The 26,340-nt window shown below is 55.4% G+C and overlaps 2 protein-coding genes across 3 annotated transcripts in view; one reads left to right on the forward strand and one right to left on the reverse strand.

The window, feature by feature from the left end:
• The first annotated feature begins 5,993 nt into the window (after positions 1–5,993).
• Positions 5,994–11,268, forward strand: FUZ (fuzzy planar cell polarity protein). Of its 2 annotated transcripts, XM_088829893.1 has the most exons (12): positions 5,994–6,017; positions 6,284–6,317; positions 6,579–6,700; positions 6,951–7,035; positions 7,510–7,578; positions 7,803–7,907; positions 8,711–8,908; positions 9,061–9,156; positions 9,493–9,599; positions 9,675–9,739; positions 9,822–9,896; positions 11,042–11,268. In XM_088829893.1, exons 3-12 carry the CDS (start codon positions 6,618–6,620, stop codon positions 11,266–11,268), a joined length of 1,110 nt encoding a protein of 369 aa, XP_088686019.1. In that variant the 5' UTR covers positions 5,994–6,017; positions 6,284–6,317; positions 6,579–6,617. The 2 variants fall into 2 exon arrangements, with proteins under 2 accessions (XP_088686019.1, XP_055267538.1); XM_055411563.2 differs by lacking the exon at positions 5,994–6,017 and having other exon boundaries at positions 6,097–6,317.
• A 42-nt stretch (positions 11,269–11,310) lies between these two features.
• The window catches only part of AP2A1 (adaptor related protein complex 2 subunit alpha 1), a 28,128-nt gene continuing 13,098 nt past the window's right edge, over positions 11,311–26,340 (reverse strand). Inside the window, exons 2-23 of the mRNA XM_088829894.1 lie at positions 26,055–26,123; positions 25,790–25,932; positions 24,754–24,947; positions 21,359–21,488; positions 20,960–21,061; positions 19,490–19,598; positions 17,604–17,754; positions 17,111–17,279; positions 16,823–16,960; positions 16,501–16,683; positions 15,993–16,090; positions 15,625–15,856; positions 15,362–15,529; positions 15,111–15,274; positions 14,336–14,392; positions 14,150–14,232; positions 13,946–14,046; positions 12,719–12,840; positions 12,518–12,634; positions 12,356–12,425; positions 12,006–12,140; positions 11,311–11,751 (exon numbers count right to left, since the gene is read on the reverse strand). Coding sequence (XP_088686020.1) covers positions 11,674–11,751; positions 12,006–12,140; positions 12,356–12,425; positions 12,518–12,634; positions 12,719–12,840; positions 13,946–14,046; positions 14,150–14,232; positions 14,336–14,392; positions 15,111–15,274; positions 15,362–15,529; positions 15,625–15,856; positions 15,993–16,090; positions 16,501–16,683; positions 16,823–16,960; positions 17,111–17,279; positions 17,604–17,754; positions 19,490–19,598; positions 20,960–21,061; positions 21,359–21,488; positions 24,754–24,947; positions 25,790–25,932; positions 26,055–26,123 — 2,813 coding nt within the window. The 3' untranslated portion in view covers positions 11,311–11,673. The remainder of the gene's footprint in view (positions 11,752–12,005; positions 12,141–12,355; positions 12,426–12,517; positions 12,635–12,718; positions 12,841–13,945; positions 14,047–14,149; positions 14,233–14,335; positions 14,393–15,110; positions 15,275–15,361; positions 15,530–15,624; positions 15,857–15,992; positions 16,091–16,500; positions 16,684–16,822; positions 16,961–17,110; positions 17,280–17,603; positions 17,755–19,489; positions 19,599–20,959; positions 21,062–21,358; positions 21,489–24,753; positions 24,948–25,789; positions 25,933–26,054; positions 26,124–26,340) is intronic.

Consider the following 26,340-nt stretch of genomic DNA (forward strand, 5'->3'; position numbering starts at 1 on the left):
TATTGTCGAACATTTAAACCCATAATCAAATTTTCCCAGTTCTCGCAAAATGTCTTTTTACAGTTGTTTTATTTGCATCAAGATCCAACAATGACCAAACCTGTGTTTAGACATCTTAAAATTCTTTTAAATCTAAAACAGATCCCTTCTTTTGTATGCTAGTGTATTAAATTTTAATAAAATCATAAGGAAGATAAAAGTAAACTGGAGAAAGGCAAAATGATCAACAGGTATGGAACTTGAAATGGTACCTAAAATGCCCTTCCTAACCATAGGGAAACTTTCCTTTAGATAAGCTGAATGCATAATTGGTTCTGTTAACTGATTTTTAACTGTTACCATGGTTACCATTAATGGATTACAAATGGTAAAACAATGAGATTTTAGCTTGGACTTCATTTTCTGGCATTGATAATTAGATGATATGACATTATTTTTGCGACATTGGTGATTTCATAAGACATATGGATAGTCTTCAAGGATCTTACCTCCCCCAGAGAGAAAACAGAAATTGACAACAACAACAACAACAACAAAAGATGGGGTTGGAAAATAAATTCCAGAGGTGCTCACTGGCATTACCAAGAACCTGAAGGCAGTGGTGATGTGAAAAACTTGGTGTAGTTCCGCAGCTAAGCAATGGTCTTCCACAGCAGCTGAAGAAGGGCTAGTCTTCGAGCCTCTTACACAGAGTGAAGTAAATCAGAAAAAGAAAAACAAGTATATTAATGCAAATATCTGGAATCTAGAAAAATGGTACTGATGAATCTAGTGAGGGATTTGTGAACACAGCAGGGGAAGGTGAGGGTGGGACAAATTGAGAAAGTAGCATTGACATACACACAGTCGTGTGTAAAATAGTGGCAATGCTAAATAACACGTGGAGCCCAGCCTGACACTCTGTGATGACCTGGAGGGTGAATCCTCCCTAGAGGACTCAGATCAATAGCACAAAGACCACAGTTGCAGAGACAAGGATTGAAGTTAGAATTCACAGAAACAAAAATTAACGGGATGTAGCCCCACCCCCACCCCCAGGATTTGGGTACAGGAATTGTCACGTTCATAATGTACCACAATATGCAAAATAATAGAAATAAAGGACACTATTTAAGTTACCTTGGGCTGTGTAACAAATTACCCCAAAACTTAGTGGCATGAAACAGCAACATTGTTACTTTGAAGTTCCTGTAGATCAGGAATTGAGATGTGGCTTAGCTGGGTCAGGTGCTTCAGAGTTTCTTACAGGCTATAATCAAAGGGTCAGCAAGGGCTGTAATCATCTCAAGGCACGACTAGAAAGGACCTGCTCCCGTGTTCATTCTTGTCATTGTTGGCAGGGTTCAGTTCCTCGCAGGTTATTGACTAGAGGTTCCACGTGTTACTGACCAGGGTCCTTGGACTTTTTAATCAATAGAAATTGATAAGAGGCCAAATGAGAAATTCTATTGCTGCTGCTGCTAAGTCACTTCAGTCGTGTCCAACTCTGTGTGACCCCATAGAAGGCAGCCCACCAGGCTCCCCCGTCCCTGGGATTCTCCAGGCAAGAACACTGGAGTGGGTTGCCATTTCCTTCTCCAATGTGTGAAAGTGAAAAGTGAAAGTGAAGTTGCTCAAAATTCAGGCAAGGCTTTATTGGGACTCTCCCACCGACTCTTAGCATGACGGAGGGAAAAGAAGAACAAGAAACAGGCACCCCTGCTTGCTCGTGAGGGGAAGGCCTGTTCTTTAATTGAGGCGAGGGTTGGGCAGGGTTGGGCTGGAAAGGTGGCTTAGGGGGTCTGCCCACCCCTTGGTGGTGCTGTGTGCAGGAATCAGGCACAGTATCCTGCTTTTGCTTCTGGAGCCTCAGAAGTGGCTACTGGTTTGTGGCCTTTTTGTATCTTATTGAACACAATTAGGGCTCAGCAGTAAAAAAATAAAATAAAATCTGCTTTCAATGCAGGAATGGCAGGAGATGTAGGTTCGATCCCTGGTGGGAAAGGTCCTTTGGAGGAGAGCATGCAACCCACTTCGGTGTTCTTGCCTGGAGAATCCCATGGACAGGGGAGCCTGGTGGGCTACAGTCCACGGGGTTGCAAAGAGTCGGACATGAAGTGACTTTGCCTGTATGTACATAATTTTCCCCAACTGCATGCATGCAGTTATTTTTAGTCTCATAGTTTCTTGGTATTCTCTTACTCAAGGAGATGTCTGTCTTAAGTGCAAGTGCTCTAGTAAAGGTTCCCAAGTTTCAGGTCCCAGCCTGACTCACAAGGACCTCTTTTTGGGTAAGTTGCGACGCGGCGTTGGCTGCATCAGAGTGAACAAGAGAGGGCAAGAGAGAGAATACAAGAAGGATGGAAGTCGCCACGTTATAGTCTCAGAAGGGGCATCCCACCACTTTTGCCAAGTTCTTTTTGTATGATTTATTTGGCTCTGCCGGTTCTTAGCTGTGGCACACGAAATCTTCAGCTGCAGCATGTGAACTCTTAGTGACAGGGTAAGGGATCTGGTTCCCTGAGCGTGCCATGTGCATGCTCAGTCACTTGAGTCATGTCCAAGTCTTTGCAACCCCATGGACTGTAGCTGGTCAGGCTCCTCCATCCATGGGGTTCTCCAGGCAAGAATACTGGAGTGGGTTGCCATTTCCAGGGATGAAACCCAGAGCCCCCTGCGTGGGGAGTGTGGAATCTTAGCCCTGGAACACTAAGGAAGTTCCATATCCATGTAATTGTTTGTGTCTCTAATTCCAAAGTCCCAATCTATCACTCCCCCGGCTGTTCGTTTTTATCCTTTGTAATATCCTGTATAATAAACCAACAATAGAGAGTAAAACGTTTCCGTGGGTTCTGTGAACCCTAAGAGCAAATTACTGAACATGGGAATGAAATAGTGTACAAGCCCTGTGTCCTTGTCTTTTGAAGTAAAATGCTGGCCCAAAAGTTAATGATTTGGAAATATGAAAATGTAGAAACCAAGAATAGCTGTTGAACTGGGGAACTGGTAACAATTTACACTATAATTCTGCCACACAGCAGAACCACTGAAATCCCAGTTCCCTGAAAGATATAGATAAAGGCCTGACACACATTCCTAAGTTGTTTTATACAGGAAGCAGACCCGCTCCAGATGAAAAACTGACCACAAAAATGTAGACCCTAGACTGGTTGACGGAGAAGGCACTGGCAAGCCACGCCAGTGCTCTTGCCTAGAAAATCCCATGGATGGAGAAGCCTGGTGGGCTGCAGTCCGTGGGGTTGCTAAGGGTCGGACACGACTGAGCGACTTCACTTTCACTTTTCACTTTCACACATTGGAGAAGGAAATGGCAACCCACTCCAGTGTTCTTGCCTGGAGAATCCCAGGGACGGGGGAGCCTGGTGGGCTGCTGTCTATGGGGTCACACAGAGTCGGACACGACTGAAGTGACTTAGCAGCAGCAGCAGCAGACTGGTTAAAACCAGAAAACTGATGATGCTTGAAACTCCACCTAAATGCCAACCAATCCAAGAATGGTCCATGAGCTGATCACGCCCTGCTCCCCGAACACTGTGACACTCCTCACTGCCCGCTCCAGGGTGGGTCACAGTCTTTAGGACATCAGCCCACTATGGTCCCTTTTGCCTGGCAAAGAAATAAAAGCTACTCTTCTCTACTCCACCCAAAACTCTTATCTCTGCATTTCTGTTCAGCACCGGTGAACAGAGGCCAAGTTAGAGCAATAAGAAGAGGGGGTCATGGGGATCCCTATTATACGTAGGCCTCTCAGACCGAAGTGTGGGTAATCTGGGGACCCACTGCTTCTAATTGGTGTGTGAAGTGGCTGCAGTCTTGTGGATCTGAGACCTTAAGCATGTGTGTGTGTGTGTAACTCTAGATGGTTGGTGTCAGAATTTAATTGGCTTATAAGACAGTCTGTGTCTGCAGAAAACTGGTGAACTGCTTGGTGTGGAAAACCTACACATTTGGTATTAGAAATATTGTGAGTAGAGAAACAGTTTTCCAGTAGGAAATCCTCTGCTGCTAAGTCACTTCAGTCGTGTCCGACTCTGTGTGACCCCATAGACGGAAGCCCACCAGGCTCCCCCTTCCCTGGGATTCTCCAGGCAAGAACACTGGAGTGGGTTGCCATTTCCTTCTCCAATGTGTGAAAGTGAAAAGTGAAAGTGAAGTCGCTCAGTCGTGTCCGACCCTTAGCAACCCCACGGACTGCAGCCTACCAGGCTCTTCTATCCATGGGATTTTCTAGGCAAGAGCACTGGAGTGGCTTGCTATTGCCTTCTCCAAGGAAATCCTCTAGGAAGTAGGAAATTTTTAAACTATCCCTGGAAAGTGATCTGAAATGCATGAAGGAACAGGGAGGGCAAAATGAATCATAAACATACAATTACAATTGCCTGAGTAAAATAAGAAAAAATATTTAATGAAGGCATTGAAAAAGTCAAGTTAGAAAGCTAGCGACACTAGTTGCTTAGTCTGGAGGGAGTTTAATGGAGTTAACTTGTCACATTCTTTGTATTTTTTGAGAGAGGGTTTAAAAATCTTTCACCTTTTGCTGAATTAAATGTGATGGCAAAATTTCAAAAATAATTAATAAAAGAGAATCAATGCATAAATTTGAAGCCAGAAGAAAGAGGACAAAATGGATTGAGGAAACAAATCCAGTAAAAGAAAGGAGGAGAAAAGCATGGGAAACGCAGGACAACAAGAAACATAAAAATAAAATGATAGAAATAGGTCCCTCTTGCCTCTGAGATGGCCCCCATGCTGTCTATGGAGTGTTCTACTTCTTACCAAAAAAAATAAAGTGATATAAATAAACCTAAGTATATCAGAAGTCTAAATAAATATAAACAGACTAAAGGAAAAATTCATAGAACTACAAGGAAAAACTGATATTTTACTTCATTTGTTATTTTATGCACCTTATTCCTCTTTAAGTATCATGTAATTTAATGCGCAGAGTAAATGTCTTATTTCTTATCAGCTATTAGAAATCAAATCCAGAATGCAGGCAAAACATGTTTAAAAGAAATAAATGCTTTCTTAATACAACTATATGTTTTGTAAATATATTTGCATAAAGGAAGGCAACTGTTCTGAGAAAAACGATCTGATTAACTGATAATGAATATTTACTTTATCCCTTTAAACAAATAATGATAAGAACCTAACTTATGTCAGTATAGGATAAGCTAAATGTATTGTTACATCCATGATACAGGTTAGGATAAGACATTTTAAAAAGACTAAGTATATTTCTACAATTTCATGAGAAAAACAAAGTTTGAAAACATTAGCACAGTAGTATCTGTGAAAACGTGAATGTCCTGTGTTAAACTGTCACCTTTTTATTTCAGGGAAAGAATTTCGGTAGGAGTATTTTCACATTCTGCACTATACATTATCATGTATAAATTCATTATAAATAATATTATTTTACGATTCTGGAATATAAAGGACTTCATCTTTCTTGTTCTAATAACAAAAACAACCGAGTCATTTGTTGGTTACTAGGCAACTCTTGCCGGACCAAACCATCCTCGAAGGTAAGGGGGGAGATGGTGTCTTTCCCAATTTTCCTCTAAGGAAGATCGCTCGTGGTTCGTCATGCGGCCATCTTTGAGAGGGGCACAGCTATTTACAGCCTTAGAAGGAAAATAAGACTGGTCGTTGCTAGGAAACCCCCAGGCACGGTCGGCATCTTTGAGCCGGGCACAGTGTTTCCTACCAGGAAAGAGAAAGCCAAGCTAAAGCGGTTGCTAGGCAACGCCTCGGCACCATCGCCATCTTTGAGTGTGGTACGGTTTTGTCAATTCAGAATGTGAAACACGCTCAGTTACGTGGTGGTTACTAGGCAGCGCCTTGGGGTAGTCACTACCTTCAAATTGGGCTCTTCGTCCTCTTCTTTAAATAGAGTCAAATCGCTTCAAGTGGCGACCAGTCAACTTGGCAACTACAAAGCCGCCATCTTTGTTAGGGGTATTGTGACTTCCGGCTGGGGCGGAAGAGAGCGTAACGGGGCTCGCGGGGAGGTGCTGGAAAAGGGCTTGAGGAGGGGTTTGAGTTGGGATGAGGCAGGCGGGAATCTAGTCCTCTTCCAATCAGCTCCCTATCTCGCCCTCTGGCGGCTCCGGACAGCAGCTGACTTCGTGTGACTATGGGCGTGCTCCGAGGCGGGCACTGACTCTCCCCACGAGGGAACTGGGTGGCGAGCGTTCCAGATGGGGGAGGAGGGGACCAAGGGCACGGTACATCTGCTGTGCCTCGCGGCATCTAGCGGGGTCCCCCTGTTTTGCAGGAGCAGCCGCGGTGGCGCCCCCAGCCGCCAACAGGTGGGACCCCGGGCGCCTGGATCGCTGAAATACCAGGGTTTTATTTAGAAGGACTTTGGGTCCTCAAGGGAGTAGAGGCTGGGGACGTTTCAGAGTTGTGTTTAGACCGTCGAAGGTGCAATTGACCCGTGATCCTGGTTCCTTGAAGAGGAGGAGCCAGGGGATCTAGACAGAGGAACGAGGTTGGGGGCCTGAGTAATTGGTTCCCAAGGAGAAGGAAATTGGGGGGGCTCTTGTCCCAAGTTCCCAATCTTTCCCCAGCTCCCATTCTCTGTCATCGGCTCCCTCAATGGAGTCCACATGTTTGGACAGAATCTCGAGGTGCAACTGAACTCTGCCAGGACGGAGGACACAACGGTGGTGTGGAAGAGCTTCCACGACAGGTCTCCAAGGGCAGCTTGGGGGCGGGGCCAGGGGGACAGCCCCTGTTGAAGAGGACCCCTGGGCTGTCCAGCTCTTCAGCGCCAGCTGAGACTGGGCTGTGGGGTCTTTGACAAGGCATTCGGCCTGATTCCTGGGCTTCTTTGTATGAGCGGCCAGTTGTGCCGGGGCATGGGTCCAGGACAGACCTACTCTCCTCTTGGCCTTGTTTACTTGGCCTGGACTCATCCTTCTCACCTTCCTTTCTCACAGCATCACCCTCATTGTTCTGTCGTCTGAGGAGGGCACCTCGGAGCTGAGGCTGGAGAGACTACTCCAGATGGTGTTTGGGGCCATGGTGAGACTCCCTAACCCTCTTTTTTTTTTTTTTAAAAAAGTTCTTGTTTGTTTTTGTCCACACCCTGTGGAATGTGGGATCATAGTTCCCAGACCAGGGACTGAACCTGCCCCCTGCTGGGTGGAAGTGCAGTCTTAACCACTGGACCACTAGGGAAGAGAGAGAAGTTGCTCAGTTGTGTCCCACTCCTTGTGACTAACCCCAGGCTCCTCCATCCATGGGATCCTCCAGTCAAGAATACTGGAGTACTAGGGAATTCCCTCCTTAACTCTCTTTCCCAACCCCAGGAATCTGAGCTTGCAGCATCCCTCTCCCTCAGACCCAGGAGTCCAGACTCGCAGCAGCCTCCTGTAGAACCCAGGAATTCTGGCCCTCAGTTTGACTCCTCCCTTAGACACAGAAGTCTGAATTCCAGCCCCTCCTGTCTTATAACCAATTGTCCAGGGCCCCTACTCTTCTATATGGTTCTTTTAGGTTCTTCTCGTGGGACTTGAGGAGCTGACCAATATCCGCAACGTAGAGAGACTGAAGAAGGAGCTGAGGGTGAGGCTGCAGGACATGAGGATGGGAAGTTAGGATACCTGGTCACTGATATCTGGGAACTATAGTTCCCAGAAAACCCTGGGGCAGACTTATCCATTGGGCTCCAGGGCATCTTGGTTGTCTGACATCCCCTAGCAAGGCCCAGTGGGCCAGTTTTCTGAGGGGGAGCCAGCAGATTTGGGTGCCACCTGGGTCTTAGGCTCCTCCATTTTCCCTTCTGCTAGGCCAGTTACCGCCTCATCGACAGCTTCCTGGGGGACTCAGAGCTCATCGGAGACCTGACCCAATGTGTGGACTGTGTGGTTCCTCCCGAGGGGTCCCTGCTGCAGGTAGTGGGAATGCCTTGTAAACTTTTAAAACTATCCCTCTGGCCCTGGCTCAGTGTCCGTCCTCTTACCTTTGGACCATTGCCTCTTCCTATCCTTTTGGCTTCCAGTTGAACTCCCACTTGACCCCGGAAGGATCTTTCTACACCTAGAGCTTTCTCTGTCCCTCCCCTGGTCACAGCCCACCCGCGACTTCCATCAGCCCCAGGCCAAGGTCCCAGCCCCGTAGTCTCAAGTTGAGGACCTGAGAAATCTGATGCCCGCCCGCCTTCTCGCCCTAACCTCTGCTAACTCCTAACTCCACAGTCCACCCTCTCCTAGCTGCCTCATGAGTCTCACAAATCCCCACAACTCCCCAGTTTCTCTGCCCTGGCACATCCCGTTCTTTCTTCCACGGAAATCTCGATCTATTCCTCCTTAAATATTGATCTGACTTCATCTGGCATGGCTGCCTCTCAGCAGTGTGGCTCTGGGCAGGTGACGACCTCTCTGAGCTTCAGTAGCTTGCGCACACCTGGCACTTAATAGCACTCAACAAACCTTAGCTGCTGCTGTTAAACTTACGAGCTTCGGTAGGACGTGTCAGACTAGGCAGCAGTCACCCTACCTGTTTAATTTTACAGTGTGATTTGGGGATGGTAAGCGCATGTGAAGGTGAAGGAACTCAGGCCCAGGGAGGGTGAGACACAGGAGCACGGCTAGCTTTGAACTGTACGCCGGTCTCTTCCCCCTACTCACCCACCTGGGAAGTCTGTCGCCCCTGCTCATGTCCTCTGACTCACAGGCGGCCTGCCTCCCTTACCCAGGAAGCCCTCTCTGGGTTCGCTGAGGCGGTGGGCACGGCCTTCATCAGCCTGGTCGTGTCGGGCCGGGTGGTGGTAGCGACCGAGAGCTGGTGGCGGCTGGGGATGCCGGAGGCCGTGCTGCTCCCCTGGCTGGTGGGGTCCCTGCCGCCGCAGGCCGCTCGCGACTACCCGGTGTACCTGCCGCACGGGAGCCCCACGGTGAGTGAGTGGGTGGGTGGGGCGGGCAGGGGGAACGGTGAGGGCTGGGAGGAGCGCGCCAGGGGTGGGACCTGGAGGACCGCCTCTAGGAGACTGGGCTTGCGATGAGAACAGGAGGAGCTCCGGCCACCCCACCCTCCTCGCTGCTGCAGGTTCCACACCGGCTACTGACCCTGACGCTTCTGCCGGACTTGGAGCTGTGTCTGCTCTGCGGCCCGCGGCCTCCCCTCAGCCAGCTGGATGCACAGGTGAATCGGGGCTCCGTCCCGCTTTTCTCCTAGGTCACCTTCTACTCGAGAGCCATGGCCCTCGGGCGAGTGCGGCTTTACCCTGGACCCGCCCTGTGTCCGCCCCGCCCCTCGTAGGCCCCGCCCCAGGACCCCATCCTCTCGTAGGCCCCGCCCCTTTGTGCCGCACCTCAGGGGCCCCTCTTCCCCATCCTTCCAGGCCTCTCTCTTCCCTCCCGCGGTCCCCTCTGCCTTTATGGTCTCCCCTCCAGCTCCCTGGCCAAATTGCCTCCCCTTGATACCCCCCTGACCTCGCCCTTGGACCCCGCCTCTCTCGCTGATCACGCCCCGCTGCAGCTTCTGGAGCGCTGGTGGCAGCCCCTGCTGGAGCCGCTGCGGGGCTGCCTGCCGCTGGGACCTCGAGCGCTGCCCGCGGGCTTCCCGCTGCACACAGACATCCTCGGGTAGGGCGCGGCAGAGAGAGTGGGTTGGGGCTCCTCAGCACCTCTTTCCTGGCCGTGACACCTGTTTTCCCACAGGCTGCTGCTCCTCCACCTGGAACTGAAACGCTGTCTCTTCACGGTGGAGCCCTCGCGGGATAAAGGTGACTGGGAGGTGGGCGGGAGCCGGGAGGCGCAGGGGCTGGGCAGGGGCTCTGCGTTACCGCGCCCCTCTTTCACCTTCAGAACCGTCTCCGGAGCACCGCCGGCGCCTTCTCCGCTCTTTCTACACCCTGGTCACCGCCACTCACTTCCCACCAGGTCAGCGGCGGGCCCAGCGACCCCTTTGCACAGACTGGGGCACTGGGTCCCAGTTCTCACGAGGCGGGAGTAGGAGGCGGGGGAGGAGAAAGCGGTAGGAGAAGCGCGGACTCGGCATGGCCGTCTGTGAGCCCCGGGCATGCACACAGGCAAGAAGGGAAGAGAGCTGGAGGGAGGGGCGGGGAGGGCCCAGCCTGCAGGATTCAGAGCCTCCTGGCTGATCCTGAACGCCGAGACCTCATCTCCTGCCAGGTGCTTTTTGTGTATTGACTCACTTCCAAGGGCTTCCGTGATAGCTCAGTTGGCAAAGAATCCACCTACGATGCGGAAGTCCTGGGTTCGATCCCTGGGTTGGGAAGATCTCCTGGACAAGGGAAAGGTTACCCACACCAGTATTCTGGCCTAGAGAATTCCATGGCCTGTATAGTCCATGGGGTCACAGAGTCGAAGACTGAGCGACTTTCACATCCTCATAGTTGAAGGTTATCTATCTCCTGTTACATCATTATTTCCATATTATAAATGAGCAAACAGGCTCAGCTAATAAACAGCAGAGCTCTGCAGTGATTCAAACACAGGCAGCCTGGCTCCCACATCCACAGGCTTCTGCTCTACTGCTGAAAATACAGGCTTTGGGTGGAGGAGGGTGGTAGGTAGATTCCACAGAACCCAGGTCCAGGAGGAAAAGCTGTCATACAGAACCTGAGGCCCAGACAAAGAAAGGGACCCAGAGTGATACTATAATCCCAGCAAAGACCCTTATGAGTGTAACAAAATGGTGAAAAGTTCCACCTGGAGGGGCAAAGGACTGCCCCTTCCTAGCCATGCGACTCCACCTCCCTCACCTGCTTCCCAAGTTGGGTGGGGTCCTCTGGAGGCCAGTGCCTGGCACCTGGGCAGCATCTCTTGCATGTCTGTGATCTGTACTTCTAACCAGATTGCTTGGACACGCAGTGTCCCCAGCAAAGTGGGACACTGGGGCTGGAGGAGGGGGAGAAAGTCTGATCTCAAGTCCTGACAGCTAGCTGGAGCTGCGAGCCTCCTCCATCAGATGTCAAGCCCAGGATGGGGGTGGCTCCCTCATGTTGGCATCCTAGTTGTCCAGGCCTCACTGGTCACCTCAACCCTCGCTGTCCTTCCTTCAGAGCCAGGGCAGCCAGAGGAGAAAGCAGAAGAGGCCGTCCACCGGGCCCAGGTAGCCAGAGCCTGCTACTTGGTATCAGGGACTGAGGAGCCAGGCACCGGGTGGCGACTGGTGGCGCTGCAGTTGGGGCCACGGCGGCTGCTGCTGCTGCTATCTGCTCAGAGTCCCACATATGGGCTGCGGGGCCTGGCCACCCACACTCTGCATGCCCTCACCCCGCTCCTCTGACCACTGGACCTGAGCGCCAGACACAGACAAGGACAGGGGCCATTAGCGTCTCTCTGTTTATTCGCTCACAATAATACACAGCCCCTGGAAGGGGAGGGGGGCAGGAGGGGCTATGACAGGATGGGGTGGGAGGGGAGGAGGCACCCACTTCCCCGGGCCCTCTCCCCTCTGTGCTTCGGGGGAAAAGGGAGGGAGGGGGCTCCCCCTTACCCCCCCAGAATGTAAACAGCAGCAGATGAACAAAAATAAAAATACAAAAGGCCGGAGGAAGTTCCTGGGCATCCCCCTACCCCAGGGTCTTCCCTGTCACCAGCGGAGGTCCCTTGCTGCCCCATCCACCAAAGCTGCCTCAGTCCTGGGGGCTGCCCAGTGCCGGCTACATCTCCGGGGGGCAGAGTCCAGGGCTCAGAACTGCTGGGCCAGCAGTTCACACAGGTGACGGGAGACGGGCTCCTTGCTGGTGCGCAGGGTCAGCCGGTACATCTAGGGGTGACAGGGCCACTCAGGAAGGAGGCAGAGAGAGTGGAGAGCAGGGGGAGGAGAGTTAGGCACAGGGCAGATAAATAATGAGAGAGAAAGGATCAAGGGGTCAGAAAGGTGATATAAGAGGGAAAGGATGAAAGGTAAAAGAGAGGTCACAAAGGGTGCGAAGACCATGGAGAGACAAAAAGCGGGAAGGAAACGGGAGAGGAAGAAAAGGGCACAAAGAGCAGGAGGCCTCGGAAACCACCACTCACCTGAGCCTGGGCGTTGGGCTCCAGCCGGAGCAGACAGCCCACCTGCAGGGCTTTAGTCTGGATGATTCCAGCCCCCACGAAGTTCTCAGGGTTGGGGTCCACATTATCCAGGAGAGCAGAGCCAAACCCTAGGAGCTAAGGGGGAAGGGGGGGTGCCCGATCTCTGTTAGTTCCCAGACAGCAGAATGCCAGTTACCCCAAACCCTTGGGAGTGGAAATTAGTCCCACTTTACCGATGGGAAAACAGGCTCAAGTAGAGCAGCCACCGCACCCCAAATCCCAGAGTTCGGGAGAGGAGAGAGGCAGGGCTGGGATGGTAGCCCCCATGCCTCTTCTGTCTAGCCTCTCACCTTGGCCTTAGTGACCTCCGCGTCCATGGGGTGGTTGGCTTTGAAGATTTTCTGGGCCTCCTGTTGGGGGCTAGGGGCGGGAAAAGATCCAAGTCAGGGATCTGGAAGCCCCAGTCCCGCTCACCATGAGGGCGGCTTTGGCTCCCCTCGCCCGCGGCTCACAGGCTCAGCTGCTTCCAACGCTGGAAGAAGTCCTGGGCCGCCATCTCCGTCGGCTGGAAGAACTTGTTGATGGTCACTGGGAGCTTCAGGGTGAGGGACTGGGGGGCGCCCCCGTACCTGGCGGGAGAGGGAGGGCTCGTCAGGCCCCGCCCTCGCCCTGGAAGCCCCGCCCACCGGGCAGCGACCCGCCTCCTGACTCACCGGAAGCGCACCGACAGGAGCGGCGGCGTCAGAAAGTCCCGCAGACACTCAATGTTGAGCACCTGCTGCACCTGCGCCCCGCCGTCCACCTGCGAGGCCACCCGCTTGGTCTGCACGGCCAGCTGTGCCCGCGCGTGGTCAAGGAAGCCAGAAACGCGGGCGGGGAAGGGGAGGAATGGAGGGGAGCCGACGGCGCAGGGACTTCACCATCACCGGATGGTTCAGAACTTCCCTGGCGCCCCCAGCCCTGCCATCCCGGGCTCATCCAACATGACCCAGCTCCAAAGTCCTTCCTAATCCAAACCTCTGACCTGGGTGCTTCTGGCTTTCCACAGTGGGCTCAGCCACCTCCATTATGGCACAGGTCGCGCCCTGGCTCTGAAGGCTGACCTGGTCTTAAATCCCAGCTCTTCTTAGAGGTTACGAAATCACTTAACCTCTCTTAGCCTCATCTTCGAAATGGATGTAAGTGTCCTCAGCAGTCAATGAAATAATCTCCTACAAGTCCCTGTCAGTGTGTCTGGCATATGGTAAGTTCACTGAAATGGTAGCAATCAGTGTTACCACCATCTACCTTTGTGTCGACAACCCACTGGCAAGTTGGGGCCTTATGTCTCTCCTCCCGCCCCTGCCCAGCGCAAAGCTGAGCCTCCAGGAGGTCTCTGGAAATGTTGAATGAAACAAAGAGCTAAAATGGTCTTCAAGTTTGGGGGTATAATCATTCTAATTTCCAAGTTGTGGAAACTGAGGCCCAGAGAAGGGGGACGGGGGACTGACACTGCTCAAACAGTTCCTTCGTGCCAGCCACCCTTCCAGGGTCTTCCAGCCACACTGATTTTCAAAACAAGACTGAGAAGGAAGAAGAGGATCCACACTTCACTGAAGGAATTTCAGGGCTCGGAGAGGCCAAGTGACTTGCCGAGGCACTGGACTCATGGGTCTGGAGACCGATGGAAGAGAAGGTTAGGACACAGCGGAGGGGCCTGACCGGGATCAACTGAGGCCCAGAGCATGTGGGAGTCAGGAAATAACACCTCCTGCATCCCTGTCACATCATGTCAGTGTCCTCTCCTGTCCTGGGAGAGGCCCACTCCCTCTTACAGATGATACTAAACCTCAGAGAAGTACCAAGGGCTCAGGCTCTCAAGTAGGGGGGCCAAACAGGGATCTGGATCTGTTTCCCGGCTGCCAGGAAGGCAGACCTGGAGGGGCGGGGCTGGGCCTGGCTGAGAGGATATGAGTCTGGAGGTCTCCAGGGTGGACCACAGTGGGAGAGAAGTTCTGGAACTGCACCGAGGTCTTGTTGCCATAGAAGAGATACATGCGGCCTGCGGAGCGGGGGTGAGAGGCAGGGCTCCATCTGAGTTCCTTCCATGTCTTCACCAAGCCAGGGTCTCCCGGAAACCTCACCCCGTTACCCCCAGGACCCACCCAAGTTCTGCCGGAACTCTGACTTGACTCCAATCTGCAGCAGCTGGTTCTCAAACAGGACCCCGTTGTTCCTGCACACGAACCTGCGTGGGGCGGTGGGGGGTCAGGATGATGGTGCCTGCCTGGGCTCTGCTCTGTGCTCCCCACTTGTCCCTACTTCCCTCCCCAACCTCACCCACAACTCACTTATTCAGCAGCTCATCAGCTTCTGGGATGGGCGGGCCAATGTCCTCAGGACCTGGGCTGCAGGTGGGAAAGGAGGGAGATGGGAGGGGGCTTGGTGGGTTAGAGGTCAAGACCCAGAGCTAGTGGTGGGAGACAGCAAGCCCTGAAGGAACAGAAGCCCAGAACCCATATACCTGGATTCCCCACAGAGCCCCTCAATCAGACTGGCAATTGCCTCTGATGGGAATAGGACCCTGGCAGGAGCCATCACCCCCCTACCCTGTACCAGACGGCCCTGATTCTTACTCCCAAGCCCTCACAGTTCATCAGGAGAGCCTGCTGAGAGCTCCCAGTCCCCTAACCCTCCCTGGGGGATACAAGAGTCTGCCCCCCAACCCCCTGAGGCCACCCCTTACTCAGCAGCTGGAGCTGGGTCAGCCAGCAAAGCCATGGGGCTCTCAGGGGCAGGCGGCTCCAGCTCGCTGGGCCATCCAATCCCAGAGCAGACAAGAGAAGACAGGCGTGGCAGGCAGCCAATCCCAGAGAGGCAGCAAGAGGGCGGAGAGAGAAAGAAAGAGAGACGGGAGGAGAGAAGGAGAAGGAAGAGCAGGCTGAGACGGTGACGGGGAAGGACGAAACGGGGTGGCCAGGGTCAGCGAGAGCCCAGAGAGGCCCAAAGGGAGGGATGGGGGAAGCCGGGGCAGGCGGCAGCCAGGGCAGACACGAGGCTCAGGAAGAGGGGAGTTGGGGTGGGGGGCAGATGAAAAGGGGGCCACCCTGGGCCCAAGGCCGGTACCTGAGGAAGGCCTCCTCGGGGCTGGGCCCCAGGCCGGGCTGGGCAGCCGGGCTGTCGGAGAAGACGTCCACCAGGAGGTTGCCTGCACCCGAGGGGGCCGGGGGGGCCGCGGGGGGAGGGGCTGCCCGCAGCCCCAGGAGGTCGGCGGAGGGCGAGGGTGTAGACTGCGGGCAACGTGGAGGCAGGTGAGAAGGGGCTGGCCTGGCCGGGCCCAGCCGCCCCCGCCCCCGGCCCAGCCCCCCGGGGCTCACCACGGTGCTGGGGGTGGGTTCCACACCCCCATTGATGTCGTGGCTGCTGGGGTCCCTCCGGCTGTCGTCCAGGGCGCTGCCAGCCCCTGGGCCCTTCTTGCGCTTCAGCTTGGCCAGGATGGACGACTCGCGCTCGGGGAAGGGTGGCATCTCCTCCAGAACCGTGGCCTGCAGGGTTCGGTCAGGGATGGGCATCAGCGCTGGTCTCAGGCAGGAGCAGGGGCAAGGCGCAGGGCCGGGACACGTGGGGATTGGGCTCTGACCAGGACATCCGTGCTGGCCACCGAGCTGAGGGTGAGGTACTCAACGGCCCGCTGCTGGAGCTCCACGTCGGCGTTGCGCAGCTGCGAGCCAGCCCGCAGCACGCCCTGGATGGTGGCCTTCGTCTCCGGGAAAAGGTTGATGAACTTGATGTAGGTGGAGAGCAGCAGGGCCCGCGTGGCCACGCTGCACAGGTGGAACTTGGAGTGCAGCAGGGAGAACTGCACCGGGGGGCTGCGGGGAGCGGGCGGATGTCGGTGGGCAGCCAGCTCCACCGCCCTCTCCTGGAAGCCCCCACAGGAGGTGCCGCCTCCCTCAGAGGGACCCTTCCCAGGACCCCAGGTGGGCCCCAGAGTCCCAGACCCCTCACCTGGAGCGGGGGTCCCCAGCAATCAGGTTCCCGAACTCCCCAAGGATGTAGCCGCCGACCTTCACCATGTTCTCATGGCAGGCAGGTGCCTGGAGCGCCTGGGGGCGGGGACAGCAGTGAGCAGCAGCATCCTGGCTCAGGAGCGCTCAGCATGTGCCAGGCGCTCCACTGAGCCCTTGACTCCTATTAACTGCAGAAGCCTGGTGACTGCTGTGGGTGGGTTTACAGCTGGGGAAACAGGCACAGAGCATTTAAGAGACTGAACTAAACATACAGGGAATAAACGAGCTGAATGGGCCCTCTTGTCTGGGGTGTAAGGAGCAGGAAACTGGCAGAACTCGGGGACCAGTGACTACACACCAGGCATCCTGTGCCCTGCTGACCCTCACATTGGCCCGTGGTGGCCCAGCCCCTCTTGAGGATGAGGCCTGGGCCAGCTGGCCCCACAGCCCCACCTGTCCTGGCTCTGCCCTGATGCCCCATCATGGGGTGAGACGGGGGCACCGACCTCGAAGACGGTCTTGGCAGCATAGCCCTGCACGTCGTCGCGGTTGGTGACAATCTGCAGCACGCGGTACCACACCTCCTCGCTCACATAGTCGCCCGCGATGCGGATGAGGTTCAGGATGGTGTCCACGTACCAGCTGTAGTCTACGGCATACTTCTCAGCCAAGATGGCCACCTTCAGGACCTGCCGGCCGGAGGGAAGGTCGGGTGTGTGTGTGTGCCCCAGGCAGGGGAGTCATGGTGTGGACTCGCCACGTCTGGGCTCAGCAGGTCCCCACCTGGAGACCCTGGAGTCCGGATGCCCGGCCCCTCCCAGGACTCACGATCTCCTCACGAATGGCGTAGTCGGCCGTCTCTAGGTACCGCAGCATCTCTGACACGATCTGCTTGGCGTTGCTCCGGTCACACATGGCGTAGAGCAGGTCAGCCGCCCGCTGCCGCACGCTGACGTCCCGCTCCGTCTACGGAAACAGAGCAGCGAGGGTGCGTTCTAGGCTCCCTTCTGGCCTGAGCTGGTCACCCAGGGCCACTGGGTCCCCGAGCCACTCGGAGGGAGCAGAGGAGCCACAGGCCAGGTCAGTGTGGCCGGAACAGGCTCCCAGAGGTCGCACCTTGAGGGCGTTGATGACGGTGTCGATGTGCGTCTTGACCGCTTCGTGGGAGAACTCGGAGCTGGCCAGCGTGCACATGCTCTCCAGGGCCAGGTAGCGCAGGTTGGTCTCCCGGTGCTGCAGGAACTGGCCCAGCTGGTTACAGGCCCGGACCAGGAGGTTGGGCTCACTGCCGGCAGGAGAGGGAGAGATGGACATGGGCGAGAAGACACCGCTGACACGAGGAGCCGCGGGACTGGCCCCAGCGATGCAGCTCGCATCCCCCTCAGGACCCTGCTCGGAGCTCCTGCCCTGTCCCAATCATGACCGTGCCCGGGGACCCGACACCTGGGCCATCCAGCCCAGATACAGAGAGCCAGGAATTCTGCCCCGCAGCAGGGGCCCAGTGCCAGCGAGTCATGGCAACACCCCCCAACCACATGGCCCTCCTACCTCGAAGTCACGTTCCCAGACCCCGTCCCCTGGGACCCGGGAGTCTGGCCCCTGCAGGCACCTGTCGTAGTGGATAATGAGGCTGATGGTCTCGAAGAGGATGGCGTTCTTGGCGTTAGAGTGCTGGACCTTCTTGGACTTGGGTGGTTCCTGGGCCTTGTTGAGCACGGTCTCCAGGCACTCCACCAGCCGCCCCTTCACGGCCGCGTCCTCTGAGGAAACGGAGGGCGTGCCCCGGGCTGAGCTCCCTGCAGGCCCAGGCCCCCTACGCCATGGCCCTGTCCTCCAGAGGAAGAGCACGGGCCCAGCAGCTTCAGGCTGGGGTCTTGACTCCCCCGAGCCCTTCTGAGGCCCCCCAGGCCACACAGGGAGGCTGACAGGACAGGACCCCGACCTGGGCTCTCACCCTGCTCTGTTCTAACTCTGCTGGGCCAGAGGCGGCACCCCGGGAACCCCCCTTTACCCTGCTGCAGCACCCAGGCCCTGTAGGAAGCTCAGAGAGTAAAGACAGCACCAGAGACACCCCCAAACCTGGCCCTTCCCAAGGAGGAGTCTGAGCGCCTGAGACAGCTGTCAACCAGGAGCTCACAAAACCCGGAGAACAGCCATTCCCTCGCCTGTGAGGTGACCCCAAGTGGACAGAACAGCTGGCAACTGTTCCAGCAAAGAATGCGGCACCCAGATCTATCAGAAAATTCACAGAAAACCAGCTAAAGGACCCAGGGAGCGATCGGCCAAATCCAGAACGTTCAACACACTGCAGCACAAAACTCTTCCATTTTTAAAACAACAGGCAGTGGGAGGTGCAGCTATTCCAGGTGTGGGGCAAAAAATTACAAAGACATAATCATAGTTAATTTGGACTGTATTTTTTAAGCCCACTCTGGGCACACCCCAAAATTATGAGGTGGGGCTTAGGTTCTAGCTGTACCTTTTCTTAAGGGGTGAGCAAAGAAGCTCAGCTTGCGAAGAGCCTTCCCCAGGGACTCACGACAAAATTCATCCCTGGCTTTCACAGGCCGAGAAGGGCCTTCTGTGTCATGTTCATCACTCTGCTACAGCGTGCGCGCACTGCTGCAAGATTCAGGGCCGCACGCCAGCCACCATCCCCAGCGAGCTCAGCACCCTGGCTCAATCGAAGGGCACTGTTTCTCAAGCACCTACTATGTGCCAAATACCTCAGCACAGGTGCTCGAAACTGCTCTGTAAGGTCAGACAGCTGAGGATCGGGATGTTCCGGGGGAGTCCAGCCCATGTGGTAGAGGGAAGGGATTATGTGCATGGACTCAGGGATCAGGCTCTGCTCTTTGTCGCTGCCCAGGGCCTGGAAAGACGCCTCATCTCCAAGCCCCCGTTTCTGAGACAGCTGCCCCTCGCCAGCTCTGCAGGGGGCGGCTGGACATGCTGGTACAGCACCTGCTCACTGCAGGCCCTTGGTCCACAGCAGCACTCGTGACCACGAGCACTGAGGGTATGAAAACACCTAACAGAGCTACGCTGACTCCTACCACATAGCCTGGAGCTACCCTTTGATCTCCTGGGTGACCCTGGGCAAGGCCCCCGTCTCCAAGCCTCGGTTCCCTCATCTGTAAGAGAAAGGTGACAAAAGCCCCGACGTTCCAGGGCCGGGGCATGAGGCTGGCTTTACAGGGCCCCTGGCCCATGGCAGGGGAATCAAATGGCGATCTGTCTGTTCCCTGTGCTGGGGGGAGGGCTCCCTGCTGCAGATGCCCCCCCGACCCCGGTCCCTCGCTGCCTCGATAACATACTCGTCCCAGAGCCTAAGTGGGCCGTGGGCTCGGCACTGCCCCCACTGCAGCCTCAGATCAGGGGCTGGAGGCACCAGGCCAGCCTCCGGCTTTGGACACAGACCCCTGGCACCCCGCCCCCTGGCCAGCCTTGGGGTCGGAGGCCCCTAGACCCCGGCCCGTGTGGGTTTGTTGGTACCTGGTGGCGGGTAGCACTGCAGCAGCCGCAGGAGCTTCACAGAGAGCCAGGGTGCTGGCACAAAGTAGTAGGTGTAGTCCTGGAGGTCAGTGGAGGCCGAGGAGACGATCTGGGGGCAGAGAGGGGCGGGCGGGGGCAGGGGCATGGGAAGGGGCAGCTGTCACAGCGTGAACCTTTATGGAGCAGAAACTGGAGGCTCAGGGAGGGTGATGAGGAAGCCTTGGGGACACAGAGTGTGACTGGGTGGATCTAAGCCCAAGTTAGGACTGGTCGATTTTTCCAAGTAAAGCTGGTGTTGGGTGGGCAGGGAATCTTGGCCAAGCGATCCCCTTCTGTGAACGCCTGACACCGACTCAGCACCTCACAACACCCTGTGCCACCTCCAGCAGCTGGACCTCCCCAGCTCCCTGGAGCATGCTCCCTTGTGGGTCTCCCCCAACACCGGAAGCTACTCAGGAACAGGGACTGAATCTGACCCTTTCCTGGGTCCCTGGGCCTACTACACAGTCAGACACGAGAAGGGCTCAGCAAAGGGGTGGGGGAATTAGTGAAAGACCGTGTGACTTTATTGTCCTCATGGCAAACTCCTATGCAACCGTGAAAATCCCTTCTCCAGGAGGCAAGCCTCATCCTACCCTTAGCCCCTCCATGACAGTCATTGCCCCTCCTCCACTGTCACTGTCTGTGCCTCTCCTACCAAGCGTGGCCCACAGGAGTATCCAAATGTGTGGTGAATGCATGAAAAATATGGTTGAATGAATGAGCTGATGTTTTGTTCTCTTTGATTGAGAACCCAGGCCTCTCTTCACCTGCTCAGGAAATGTTTTTATTTACTCCAAGTTTCAACCCAGGCAAGGATCACCTCCACCAGGAAGCCTTCCTGGACTTCTAGGCTGGGTGGAGTGCCTTCTTTGGGGGCCTACAATGTCCTTGCTATCTCCATGACCACACACACTGTCCCTTTTATGATAATCTGTGCCTGAGTTGGCCTGTCCTGCAACGCATCCCTCCTCTGACCAGGACAGGAAGCCCCTGAAGGCAGGCTAGGGTCTCTCTCATCTGTGTCTCCAGTGTCAGCCCGCACAGAGCTGGGCACAGAAGCAGCCTCGGGGCATGTGCCCAGAATAGGGGCGAAGGTGGTGAGGAGCAGAAAGGAGGGAAAGAAAGACGCATGAGAAGGAAAAGCAGGAGAAGAACCGGAAGGAAACAAGAGGGCTATGCTGTGAGGCAGGCACCTGGAATTATCCCCTTCAAACAGATGAGACCAACGAGGCCCAGAGAGGTGACGCCACTTTCCTAGGGCCACACAGCCAGGAAGTGGCCAAGCAGGGATGAACTCAGCTCTGAGTCTGCATTCTTAATCGCCGGGCTGGGTGGTCTCTCAGGGAGAGCGAGGGGGACCAGAGGGGTGCCCAGGGGACAGGCACACCAGGGTCACCTTCCCGCAGTCGGCGCAGACACCACACATACCCGGCTTAGGCGAGACACGGCCAGGGAAACGCACGTCTTGAAGTCATCCGGGTTCTTCTTGCAGAGACAGGTGATGAGGCTGACAGCGGCTGTGACCACGCCCTGTGGGGGCAGGAGAGAGGCAGCTCAGGGCCCTCGGGGGACTGGAGCATCGGGGGAGGGGACAGAGGTCCAGTCTCTATGCTGGCTGGGCAGGCGCTGGGACGTGGGGGAAACCTCTGGGTGTCAGAAACAGAGGCTGGATTTTTTTCTGAGGGGCGGGGTGAGTGATGGATGTTTGGGACACTGGACAGGCTCCCTGGGCAGCCAGGAGGGTGTGGTGTCGGGGAGAGAGGCAGGGGGCCTCAGGCATTCGGGGGATGCGCAGGGTGGGGCGGGTCTTGGGGGCAGGGGCCTCACCATGTGCTGGTCATTGAGCAGGTGCACCACGCGGGCCGTCCACTCGCCCATGGGCACCAGGTCAGGCGAGGCCTTGTAGAGCCGCAGCAGGCACAGGGCCGCGCTCTGCTTCACGCTGTCCATGCTGTCCCTGTGGGGACACAGAGTGGGGTGGGGGTGGGGGCTCAGCGCGACCCCAGCCCTGCCGACCCCCCTCCTCCTCTCACTCCTTCCAGGAAGGGTGTCCAGCGAGAGGCGGCAAGAGCCCAGTGGCCCCAGGAACCCATCTGGGGCTGCCCTCGCTGCCCGCCGGGCCTCCATTTCTTCCTCTGCAAAATGGGTTGCATCTCAGTAACCCCACGGGGTCAGGCAGGGCGAGCGTGGCTCTGCGCCTCCACTCAGTTACCATCTGCCCATCTGAGCACCTGGGCACCGGGCACTCCTGTCGGCACTGTGGCAACCCTATGGACTGTAGCCCGCCAGACTCCGCTGTCCGTGGGATTTTCCGGGCAAGAATACTGGACAGAGTGGTGGACAAATTGGCCCAAAGTGTGTCCTCAGAGAGCTTACGTTCTTGCGAAGGCAGCCCCATCCTACAGCAGATACCGTCCAGGTTCAATGCTCCAGGGCCAGCTAGCGCAGGAGCTCTGGGGATGGTGTTTAGGACGAAAGCCTCACTGATAAGGCACCAGGTGAACAGAAAACTGACAGAAAACACTACAAATCTACACAGATGTTCCCGGCACAGCCAAGAGCCTGTGGAGGCCCCGAGGCAGGTGGGCCTGTGTGTGGGAGGAGCTCGGAGGAGGCCTGGCGCCCCTACAGTCTCTAGGCTATCTGATTCTTAGGATCAAACTCTTTCATTGATTCTTGTATCTTCTTAGCTGTCATCTGTTCAAACACTGCCTCTGTTATGATTCTCTCCCTTTTCTCCTTCTAGAACTCTAAACGGTGTTGTTAGACTTTATCTCCCTTGACTCTTAGCCTCTCTTAAACATTTCCATCTCTTTGCTTCTCTGGGCTGCATTCTGATTAATGTGTCCAGTTCCTCTGCCTATTTCCAATCCTTGCTTTGGTTCTGTCTACTCTGCTGCTAAACTAAACCATTTATTTTCTTTATGAAAACTCCCGATTCTTTTTTGGGCTGTATCACATGGCTTGTGAGATCTTAGTTCCCCAACCAGGGATTGAATCTGGGCCCTCGGCAGTGACAATGCTGAGTCCTAGCCACTGGACCACCACGGAATTCCCTGAAAACTCCAATTCAACTGTTATTTTGCTGGCTCTCCTTCATGGCGCCTTGCAGCCTGCATGTAGTGATTTTCAACTGTGAGCTTCTCATGTAACTTGGAGCTTCATCTAGGGAAATCACAGAGGCTTGTGGTGAAGGTGGCTTTCTCCAGAAAAAGACTTGTTTGCATCTGTCAGGCACTAGGGTACTAGCAGTGTGTATCACTTTAAAGCTTGGCTTACGGATCTATGGATGATCCAGGAAATGGAAAATCAGGCTGAAAACTAGTGTTGTGGCTTGTTCCACGCCAAGACTTGAAAGGGGTAACTCTGCCTATAGTCCCTAAGGGGATTTATTTCTAGGTCACCCTCACTTTGAAGTGTGGCCTCTGGAGCCTCTGCTTGAACAAGCTTTGTCTTCTGTTCCCAGAGGCTGCAGGGCCCCCAAAACCAATACCCAGGTTCACTCAGTTCAGCAAATGCCCTAAGCAAAATCCAGTTCAAAACACCGATGGTTTTACCTGCTCAAAACACACCAACTGCTTCCCATTTGGATCAGAATAAAATCCAAACATCACTATGGAAAAACCCAAGCAAACGTTTTGGCCAACCCAATACAAAGCGCATGCCTACCCCAGGGCCTTTGCACTTACTGCTCCTTTTGCTTGGAACACTTTCTCCGATACTTCTGATTGTCTTTGCCTCCTCATTCCAGCCTCCAATTACATGGCTCCTCCGTGTAGACACCCTCCCTGATGAGTCTGACTTAAGTAGCCATCCTCTCATCCTGCCACCTGTTTTGTTTTCTTCAGTGTAGCTGTCACTGTCTGAACTCAATTCACTTCTCTGACTATGTGTTTGCTCTTTGGAGCCCCTCTCAGATGCCAGCTCCCTGAGGGTGGGGACAACTGTTCCCCCAGCTCCCTGCTGCCTCCCAACACCCAGAACAGAGCCCGGGACTTTGCAGGTGCTCAAGAAATAATTGCTCAATGCCCTCCTCCTTCAGAAAGATCACAGGCTGATCACTGCCCTTCATGCCTTTCCTTTTTCCACAGCCAACTCCTCCTCCTCACCCAGGTCTCAACCTAATGCCACTTCCTCTGAGAAGCCCTCCGACGCCCAGCCTACTTCAGATGCTCCCACTAGATTCCCTTAGGCTCCTGTGCCCCACAGCAGGGTTCTGAGAGGAAGTAATACGTTTCATCCTGCAATCATTCATTCAATGTCTATCCCCCACTTCTGGACCGTGAACAGCGGGAGGATGATGAGCATGCCTGCCTCTGGTCATGGCTACGTCCCCAGCAATGAGCACGGCGCCTCACACATGGATGCCCAACAGATGATTGCTGAATGAATGAATGGAGAAGGGGCAAAAGTGCTGGAAGGCTGTCACCAACATAATTTAAGGTCATTGCCTCTTCTTTACCAGATGTTAAAGGTCAATCAGAAATTCTGCAAGTTTTATCACATTCAGTGATAGCCCCTTCATTCCTGTGAGCAGAAAGTCATTTAATTCATTTTGCAGGATGGCTACCCACTCCAGTATCCTTGCTGGAGAGTTCCACGGACAGAGGAGCCTGGCGGGCTACAGTCCACAGGGTCGCCAAGAGTCAGACGTGACTGAGCAACTAACACTATCATTATATTTATTTCCAGTGTTTCTCATTACTAGACCTGTGCTTCCTATTATTTTTATAAAAAGGTTATTTCACTCCCTTTGCATTGGTTTATCTTATACTACATGGTAACCAAGGTTGTATGAGAGTCAAAGGAAAATGCCTAAGAAACTCTCCAAGCCTTTTGATAACTTCTCATTTGGGACAATATATTTTTCTAGTTCTTACCAAGAATAGTAAGTTATTAATAAATAGTAACAAATTTCTGCTTTTTTTAACTGTACTTTTGACCTTATTTTTTCTTATGGTATATAAACAATAATTTATAAATATGGAAAAAAGAAAAAAGATCAATTAGACAGACATCCCACTGGCTTTGTTGGGGAGCTGCCTTACAGGCCAAGTGGGACTGGTGAGATGGCAAGAGACCACCACGGGGCTGTCACCAAGCCCAGCGTGACCCCCATGTCCTGGCTGGGAGACCTGGGCAGGCTACACAACCTCTCGGACCCTCAGACTGGGCTGGGTCTTGTCTAGCCCGCCCCACCAGCTGGGTCCCCAGCGCCTCACCCCGCCACCAAGATGCGAGGGATGTCAGCGGCGAAGGCCTCGCCCATCTCGCGGCTGCCCACGTTGGCGATGCAGTGCAGGGCCAGGCACATGAAGGTGGGGTTGCGGCTGGCCAGGTCGTTCTTGATGGCATTGTTGATGAGCCGGATCAGCTCGGAGTTGGAGTTCACCAGAACCGAGATGAACAGGTAGCCCTGGCGGCGGGAGGAGGGGGGCTGGGCCCTGAGGCTAACGGACCTCAGCCCTGCGGGCTACCTAGGTGGCCCCTTCCGGCCCAGACCCCGGGGTCCCGCTCCCAGCCCCTCCTCCCCAGACCCAGAGGTCCAGACGCCCGGCCCCTCCTCCTCAGACCCTGGGATCCAGTCCCCGGCCCCTCCTCCCCAGACCCAGGGGTTCCGGCCCCCAGGCCCTCCCGGCTCAGACCCAGGGGTCCCGGCCCCCAGACCCTCCCGGCTCAGACCCAGGGGTCCCGCCCCCGGCCCCTCCTCCTCAGACCCAGGGGTCCCGGCCCCCAGACCCTCCCGGCTCAGACCCAGGGGTCCCAGCCCCCAGACCCTCCCGACTCAGACCCAGGGGTCCAGCCCCCAGACCTTCCTCCTCAGACCCCGGGGTCCAGCCGCCGGCCCCTCCTCCCCAGACCCAGAGGTCCAGAAGCCCGGCCCCTCCTCCTCAGACCCAGGGGTCCCGCCCCCGGCCCCTCCTCCTCAGACCCAGGGGTCCAGCCCCCAGACCCTCCCGGCTTAGAACCGGGGGTCCCGGCCCCCAGACCCTCCCGACTCAGACCCAGGGGTCCAGCCCCCAGACCCTCCTCCTCAGACCCCGGGGTCCAGCCCCCGGCCCCTCCTGCCCAGACCCAGAAGTCCAGACGCCCGGCCCCTCCTCCTCAGACCCGGGGGTCCCGCCCCCGGCCCCTCCTCCTCAGACCCAGGGGTCCAGCCCCCAGACCCTCCCGGCTCAGAACCGTGGGTCCCGCCCCCGGCCCCTCCTCCCTCAGACCCCGGGGTCCAGACCCCCGGCCCCTCCTCCTCAGACTCACAATCTGCTTCTCCGTGTACTTGTTGGAGCTCAGCAGGTTCACGGCCTCCATGTGCCCAAAGTCAATGTCGTGGCCAAGCAGGAAGATGAAGAGCAGTTTACACACATACTTTTTCTTGCTGTAGCCATCCAAGGCTTTGTCCCCTGGGATCAGAGGAAGGAGAACAGAGTGACAAAAGTGAGAAAGGATCATACTTACAAGTCCTGGGTATTCCAGCCCCCAGCCCACTCCTCCCACAGACCCAGGAGACAGGCCCCCAGCCTACCCTTGAACTTGGAGCGGATGTTGGCCAGTTCCTTGTTGATTCTTTTAATCTCTGCCTCCTTGCTCTTACCTGGGGAGGAGAAGGCAGGGCAGGTGAGGAGGGTCTCAGAGAGTTGCGCTGCCTGCCCTCACTTTCCGGGCCAGGACCCTTCCATGCGGAAGGGCGGATTCTCTCTATGCTGGGGTCCCGGTCTGGGGGCTGAAGTCAGGCCTGGGACTCCATCTCTATATGGGAGCTTCAGGGAGGTGAGACCCTTCACTCACGGGTCCCTACCACCCAGGGGAAA

This window comes from Moschus berezovskii, chromosome 22 (assembly GCF_049115385.1).
Source record: "Moschus berezovskii isolate FMDL1 chromosome 22, NW_MosBer_1.0, whole genome shotgun sequence".
Lineage (NCBI taxonomy): Eukaryota > Metazoa > Chordata > Mammalia > Artiodactyla > Moschidae > Moschus > Moschus berezovskii.